This window comes from Littorina saxatilis, linkage group LG1, assembly GCF_037325665.1.
Source record: "Littorina saxatilis isolate snail1 linkage group LG1, US_GU_Lsax_2.0, whole genome shotgun sequence".
NCBI lineage: Eukaryota > Metazoa > Mollusca > Gastropoda > Littorinimorpha > Littorinidae > Littorina > Littorina saxatilis.
The window spans coordinates 109394434-109402995 of record NC_090245.1 but is presented as its reverse complement, the minus strand read 5'-3'; the positions used below and the strand labels follow the sequence as shown (position 1 = coordinate 109402995).

Genomic DNA, 8562 nt, shown 5'->3' with positions numbered 1-8562 from the left:
CATTTGGTCACATATGATCAAGGTCAAGGTCACTTTGACCCTTATGAAATGTGACCAAAATAAGGTAGTGAACCACTAAAAGTGACCATATCTCATGGTAGAAAGAGCCAATAAGCACCACTGTACTTCCTATGTCTTGAATTAACAGCTTTGTGTTGCATGACCTTCGATGACCTTGACCTTGGGTCAAGGTCACATGTATTTTGGTAGAAAAAATGTGTAAAGCAGTTCTTAGTGTATGATGTCATTGCTAGGTTTAGCTGAAGGTCAAGGTCATGTAAAGGTCAAGGTCAAGCATGTGAGTCGTATGGGCTTTGCCCTTCTTGTTGCTTTTGTTGTTGTTGAAGTGTTATCTTTTTTTCGCCACACACCTTCATTTCTTGGCTTTCCTTCCCTCCCTCACCCCCTCCCTTCTCCTTCCTCCCCCCACCTTTTCTCTATCTTAATCCCCCTACCTTTTCTCTATCTTAATCCCCCCACCTTTTCTCTATCTTAATCCCCCTACCTTTTCTCTATCTTAATCCCCCACCTTTTCTCTATCTTAATCCCCCTACCTTTTCTCTATCTTAATCCCCCCACCTTTTCTCTATCTTAATTCCCCCACCTTTTCTCTATCTTAATCCCCCTACCTTTTCTCTATCTTAATCCCCCTACCTTTTCTCTATCTTAATCCCCCCACCTTTTCTCTATCTTAATCCCCCTACCTTTTCTCTATCTTAATCCCCCCACCTTTTCTCTATCTTAATTCCCCCACCTTTTCTCTATCTTAATCCCCCTACCTTTTCTCTATCTTAATCCCCCTACCTTTTCTCTATCTTAATCCCCCTACCTTTTCTCTATCTTAATTCCCCCACCTTTTCTCTATCTTAATCCCCCTACCTTTTCTCTATCTTAATCCCCCTACCTTTTCTCTATCTTAATCCCCCCACCTTTTCTCTATCTTAATCCCCCTACCTTTTCTCTATCTTAATCCCCCCACCTTTTCTCTATCTTAATCCCCCTACCTTTTCTCTATCTTAATCCCCCCACCTTTTCTCTATCTTAATCCCCCTACCTTTTCTCTATCTTAATCCCCCCACCTTTTCTCTATCTTAATCCCCCTACCTTTTCTCTATCTTAATCCCCCCACCTTTTCTCTATCTTAATCCCCCCACCTTTTCTCTATCTTAATCCCCTACCTTTTCTCTATCTTAATCCCCCCACCTTTTCTCTATCTTAATCCCCCCACCTTTTCTCTATCTTAATCCCCCTACCTTTTCTCTATCTTAATCCCCCCACCTTTTCTCTATCTTAATCCCCCTACCTTTTCTCTATCTTAATCCCCCTACCTTTTCTCTATCTTAATCCCCCTACCTTTTCTCTATCTTAATCCCCCACCTTTTCTCTATCTTAATCCCCCTACCTTTTCTCTATCTTAATCCCCCTACCTTTTCTCTATCTTAATCCCCCTACCTTTTCTCTATCTTAATCCCCCTACCTTTTCTCTATCTTAATTCCCCTACCTTTTCTCTATCTTAATCCCCCTACCTTTTCTCTATCTTAATCCCCCTACCTTTTCTCTATCTTAATCCCCCCACCTTTTCTCTATCTTAATCCCCCTACCTTTTCTCTATCTTAATCCCCCTACCTTTTCTCTATCTTAATCCCCCTACCTTTTCTCTATCTTAATCCCCCTACCTTTTCTCTATCTTAATCCCCCCACCTTTTCTCTATCTTAATCCCCCCACCTTTTCTCTATCTTAATCCCCCTACCTTTTCTCTATCTTAATCCCCCTACCTTTTCTCTATCTTAATCCCCCCACCTTTTCTCTATCTTAATCCCCCTACCTTTTCTGTATCTTAATCCCCCCACCTTTTCTTTATCTTAATCCCCCTACCTTTTCTCTATCTTAATCCCCCCCACCTTTTCTCTATCTTAATCCCCCTACCTTTTCTCTATCTTAATCCCCCTACCTTTTCTCTATCTTAATCCCCCTACCTTTTCTGTATCTTAATCCCCCCCCCCTTTTCTCTATCTTAATCCCCCTACCTTTTCTCTATCTTAATCCCCCTACCTTTTCTCTATCTTAATCCCCCTACCTTTTCTCTATCTTAATCCCCCTACCTTTTCTCTATCTTAATCCCCCTACCTTTTCTCTATCTTAATCCCCCCACCTTTTCTCTATCTTAATCCCCCTACCTTTTCTCTATCTTAATCCCCCTACCTTTTCTCTATCTTAATCCCCCCCACCTTTTCTCTATCTTAATCCCCCTACCTTTTCTCTATCTTAATCCCCCTACCTTTTCTCTATCTTAATCCCCCTACCTTTTCTCTATCTTAATCCCCCTACCTTTTCTGTATCTTAATTCCCCTACCTTTTCTCTATCTTAATCCCCCTACCTTTTCTCTATCTTAATCCCCCTACCTTTTCTCTATCTTAATCCCCCTACCTTTTCTCTATCTTAATCCCCCCACCTTGTCTCTATCTTAATCCCCCTACCTTTTCTCTATCTTAATCCCCCCACCTTTTCTCTATCTTAATCCCCCTACCTTTTCTCTATCTTAATTCCCCTACCTTTTCTCTATCTTAATCCCCCTACCTTTTCTCTATCTTAATCCCCCTACCTTTTCTCTATCTTAATCCCCCTACCTTTTCTCTATCTTAATCCCCCCACCTTTTCTCTATCTTAATCCCCCTACCTTTTCTCTATCTTAATCCCCCTACCTTTTCTCTATCTTAATCCCCCTACCTTTTCTCTATCTTAATCCCCCCACCTTTTCTCTATCTTAATCCCCCCACCTTTTCTCTATCTTAATCCCCCTACCTTTTCTCTATCTTAATCCCCCTACCTTTTCTCTATCTTAATCCCCCTACCTTTTCTCTATCTTAATCCCCCTACCTTTTCTCTATCTTAATCCCCCTACCTTTTCTCTATCTTAATCCCCCTACCTTTTCTCTATCTTAATCCCCCCACCTTTTCTCTATCTTAATCCCCCTACCTTTTCTCTATCTTAAAATAAAGTTAAGTCAGTCTCGCTCAGACTAATGTTCTCTTTCTCTCATTTCTCCCAATGCTCCCCATTTTTCACTGAGCATGGTGACTGTGCCATCATCCTTTGACTTTCTGTTGTTCTTTGCTTCTTGGGGTTGCTTTTGATTGGTTTTCATCTGTTCAACGGACCATAACATTGATTACATCATTTATTTCAGAAAGACCATTACATTGATTACATAATTTATTGTGGTGTTTAACGGACCATAACATTCATCACATTATTTGTTGCAGAAAGTTCAGCCAGGGATGGAAGTGCAGCCTTTCCCAGAGATTGGTAACGACTTTATTTCTCTTCTGTTTTGTTTTTGTTGGGTGAGGTGGATGGAGGAAGAAAGAAGGCTGCTTGACGTGGATGCATGGAGAGGGGGGGGGGGGGGGGGGGGGGATTATATGAATTTTAGTAGCTTGGGGGAGGGGGGGGGGGGGGTATCAATGAGTTTCAGTGTGTTGAATTTCTTCTCTTTTTGAGTATCATGGACAAAAACACAGCTCGCATGAAATGTAAACCACATGCATAATCATCAGATAAGCATTATACTTGCAGTTTTAACCAGTTAGTTTGAGCTCTCACCAAGTCAGGAGAACTGTTCACAGCATGGTCGGCAAGTGTAGGTGACCCAGCTCAATTCTCTTTTATCACCTGAGCAAAACATCTCAACTCTGGCATCTTATTCTAATGATGAACAATGTTGTTGACAGCCACGCTAGCAGTGAACGCCACGACCTCGGTCCTGATGGGAGTCAACTTTAACGACACCACTCAGCCCGCGTCCCTGGAGGTGTGTGCCGGAGAGCAGAAGTTCAAGGTCAACATCTCGGCCTCTGTCGGAGAATTGCTCCAGCCGCACACCATGAGTGAGGGAGACTTCGCCAACCAGCAGAGTGAGTACAGTACAGCCCCCCTGAACACCCCCTGAACACCCCCTGATTTAACACTCCCCCCTGAACACCCCCTGATCACCCCCTGAACACCCCCTGATCACCCCCTGAACACCCCCTGATCACCCCCTGAACACCCCCTGAACACCCTGATCACTCCCTGAACACCCCCTGATCACCCACTGAACACCCCCTGATCACCCCCTGAACACCCCCTGATCACTCCCTGAACACCCCCTGATCACCCCCTGAACACTCCCTGAACACCCCCTGAACACCCCCTGATCACTCCCTGAACACCCCCTGATCACCCCCTGAACACCCCCTGATCACCCCCTGAACACCCCCTGAACACTCCCTGAACACCCCCTGAGCCTGAACACCCCCTGATCACCCCCTGAACACCCCCTGATCACCCCCTGAACACCCCCTGATCACCCCCTGAACACCCCCTGAACACCCCCTGATCACCCCCTGAACACCCCCTGAACTCCCCCTGATCACCCCCTGATCTAAGACTCCCCCCTTTTAAGACCCCGTTTTCTCAGATGTTGTGTTGATAACCTGTGTAAAGGTACCCCCATTTTAAGGCTCCCTCCTTTTTGAAGACCCGAGTTTCTCACATTGTGGGATGTCTTAATTAAAGGGGTGTTCCACTGTAGACAGCAAATACTGTTCAGCGTCGACAACTGTCTTAGATGAGCGACTATCTTATGACCTATAGCAGACAATTTAGCATAGTTCTCCGCGGTTAATGCTAGAATACTTTTTCTGTTCTGCACATACTTGCAAAAGAGATGGTGTTGTGTTCAAATAAAATGGGGATGGTATGATAATAAAACCTCTAACCCCAAGCAGCATGAGAACGTTTCTGTCAATCTGATCCCCCAATGTTCAGGAAGGGGGAGGGGGAGGGGGAGGCAACATTGTGCGTGTAGAGAGCATCCTGCACATTTCTACATTTTGCTTTTCAAACACGTCGTTATTTTTCAGTATGTACGCGACAGAACATTTTCTAAAAAACAATAAAAAGTTACACATTTTTCGGTTCTCCGCTCTGTTCTTTTACTGTTCACTTTTATTTGTGTCCTGGTTGACGTTTTATTTGTGTCGTGGTTGATGTTTTATTTGTGTCCTGGTTGACGTTTTATTTGTGTCGTGGTTGATGTTTTATTTGTGTCCTGAAGAAACCTTTACAGGTGATAATGTTGATGCTGCATGTATGCTGTCCTTGTCTTGTTGAGAACACAATTCTTTGTTTTGTTAGCACAACATTTTGTGTTGCAGAAAAACTGGGCGGAATGAACGAAAACAGCGCCACCATTGCCGTAGACGATGAATCGGGCACGGACAGAGCCATCTGCACCAGTGTTCTCACCGCCGGAAACTTATTGCAGGTGCCGTCATCAGATGAAAAAGTCTTTAAGTTTGCCGCCAAAACTTTGGCGTCTGGAACGCTGGTGTTAGTCAGTGTCAAGGTCACTGATAAGAAAGCGAGAGTGACGGTGAACTCTGATAAAATGGTGATCGGGACGATGCTGCTCAAAGACATTCAGAAAGTTATGGAGAAAAAGTGAGCGTGTTGTGTGAACAGTGTATGATTGTGTTATGAAAGATGTCTTCTTTTCCTGTCTCTATGCCTTTCTTATTGCTCTTGTTCTGTGTTCTGACAAACCAAGGGAAGTCAAGTTTGTTGTTCTATGTATGTGTAAGAGACGACGGGTCTTTCCTGTGTGTGAAGATGTGAAATGGAATATGAGACTGGCAGACCTGTTTACCCTTACGATTTTGGCGTAATTTATTACGATTTTCTGCAAAAAATATGCCATTCCGCTATCCGTGTCAAGACTACGATTTTCATCAATAAAAAAAAAGTAATAGAATTTTTTTATTTTTTATTTTTATTAATTCACAAGTTTGGCATTGTTTTTTCAATGGCAAAATGGGGTGAAAAAGCACAGGACTGACCAGAGATCATGTCTGTCTGATGAGATGTTTGAGAGCCTTCTAGTGGTGAAGTCTCGCCCTCACTCATTCGGCAAGCGCAAGTACAGTAGAGAAGCGCTTGACACACTGAAAAAGGCCTACTACAAGCAAAAGAAAAAGAATCAGTGATGCATGTGCTTTTGATGTGATCTTCTTTGAAATTATGATGACTACAAAATTTGACTGATGTGTTTTGTTTGTGAATGATGGATATATGTACATGATTGCGTTTCGCAGACACAGTTGTCATGTGCGTTGTAATTGGCGACGGATGCTGGATGATTACTATTTTTGTGCCAGGATTACTATTTTTGGGGCTGAGCATTACTCCAAAACACCTATGGGGGTAAACAGGTCTGGACTGTGCTCTCTTGGTCACACCAAGTTAGGTTTGTCATTGTTGTTGTCATGTTGAGTTAATGCTTGGTTGTGTTTAAAAACAAATGTAGGGAGGGGGTTTGGAAATAGAGGTTGAACCGGAGATTCTTGTAGCGTGTTGCTTGCTCAAGCAGGCAAATATGGCTCAGTGAGATTCTTGTAGCGTGTTGCTTGCTCAAGCAGGCAAATATGGCTCAGTGAGATTCTTGTAGCGTGTTGCTTGCTCAAGCAGGCAAATATGGCTCAGTGAGATTCATATCTGGAAACAAAACCTCAAAACTTGGTCACAACTTCTGCTGGTGTCTGTACATTACGTTATCAGAGCATTGCTTTTAGTTTTCTGTTATGTTTGACAAGTGCAGTTTAACGATCTTGTAAAGACAGTTCTCAGAAGTAGGAAGGTTTTATTATTTTTTTTATTTTTATTTATTTATTTAGCCTTTATACAAACAGGAGGTTGGGAGTGTCATTGTGCGTTACTGTTTTGTTTTTGTAACCAATCATTCCTTCCTTTGTGTAAGTGTTTATGCCAAAATTGCATGTTGCCTGAAATAGAACATTGATTTTCAGTAAATATCCATATCTAAAGCATTCATACACTTTGGTTGTAAACAAAATTCTAACCAGATTTGCACCAAAAAAAGAAAGTTGGTTTATATATATATTATTTTTCTCCCAACTGTCTTCTTTTATTTTCGTAAAAAATACTTGTGACAGCACTAGCATGAAAATCACGTCATTACTTGTACCTGAACAAATTCATCATTTTACATTTGGATAAAATGTTCACACTTTTGTTTTCTTCAAAGTTCAATTTTGACCCGTGCAATAGATTGTGCTTTACTGCCGTGCAGGCATTGTAACGTAAGGGAGGTTATCTTTCCTTTCTCCTTTTCTTGCCTTCCACCTGCAACGACATGTTTCAGAGTGATCTCCCTTTGTCGTACTCTACACTCCTTCATCATTCACTTTCATCAAACACTTTGTTTCCTTTTCAATTTCCAAATGTCTGACATGTATTTATTGACCTTTGGTTACAAATTTAACTACAAATCTGTATTATTGTGATATGAGTGATACCATTCCTCTCCAAAAGAGTGAACGCATGATTGTATTTTGGTGCATGCATGTGGAAGACAGTATGCAGCCATGAATTGTATGCGACTTCATAAAAACATGGAACCAGCACATTATGTCATATAATCAATGCACAAATAAATTATGGAAGAATCAATTGCAGTGTTTTGCTTGGTGGCTTTGCTGATTAAATATTCATGTGTTTCAGAAACAGCCTGTCTTCATAACACATTACAATATGTGTGTGTGTGTGTGTGTTTGTTTTGTTGTGTTACCTGTTTGTTTGTTTTTTGTTGTCTCCTTTCAAAAAGTCATATGTACAGCTTGTAGATTGTTTTGTTAGGTGTTGTAGTTATTCAATACTGCTCATACAAAACCTTCCCTCAACTCGAACACACGCCACACATCTCTTGATGCTTTTACACCACACAAGACCTTCCCTCAACCTGAACACACGCCACACATCTCTTGACGTTTTTACACCACACAAGACCTTCCCTCAACCTGAACACACGCCACACATCTCTTGATGCTTTTACACCACACAAGACCTTCCCTCAACCTGAACACACGCCACACATCTCTTGATGCTTTTACACCACACAAGACCTTCCCTCCACCTGAACACACGCCACACATCTCTTGATGCTTTTACACCACACAAGACCTTCCCTCAACCTGAACACACGCCACACATCTCTTGATGCTTTTACACCACACAAGACCTTCCCTCAACCTGAACACTTGACGCTTTTACACCACACAAGACCTTCCCTCAACTCGAACACACACCACACATCTCTTGATGCTTTTACACCACACAAGACCTTCCATCAACCTGAACACACACCACACATCTCTTGACGTTTTTACACCACACAAGACCTTCCCTCAACTCGAACACACGCCACACATCTCTTGACGCTTTTACACCACACAAGACCTTCCCTCAACTCGAACACACGCCACACATCTCTTGACGCTTTTACACCACACAAGACCTTCCCTCAACTAGAACACACGCCACACATCTCTTGATGCTTTTACACCACACAAGACCTTCCCTCAACTAGAACACACGCCACACATCTCTTGATGCTTTTACACCACACAAGACCTTCCCTCAACCTGAACACACGCCACACATCTCTTGACGCTTTTACACCACACAAGACCTTCCCTCAACTAGAACACACGCCACACATC

At 42.5% G+C, this 8562-nt stretch overlaps 1 protein-coding gene across 2 annotated transcripts in view; it reads left to right on the top strand.

The window, feature by feature from the left end:
- Positions 1 to 7513, top strand: part of LOC138949783 (AP-3 complex subunit beta-2-like) — a 28489-nt gene extending 20976 nt beyond the window's left edge. For both annotated transcript variants that reach the window (XM_070321584.1, XM_070321580.1), the window contains 3 exons: positions 3268 to 3310; positions 3736 to 3918; positions 5203 to 7513. In XM_070321584.1, coding sequence (XP_070177685.1) covers positions 3268 to 3310; positions 3736 to 3918; positions 5203 to 5492 — 516 coding nt within the window. In that variant the 3' untranslated portion in view covers positions 5493 to 7513. The remainder of the gene's footprint in view (positions 1 to 3267; positions 3311 to 3735; positions 3919 to 5202) is intronic.
- Positions 7514 to 8562: the final 1049 nt, after the last annotated feature.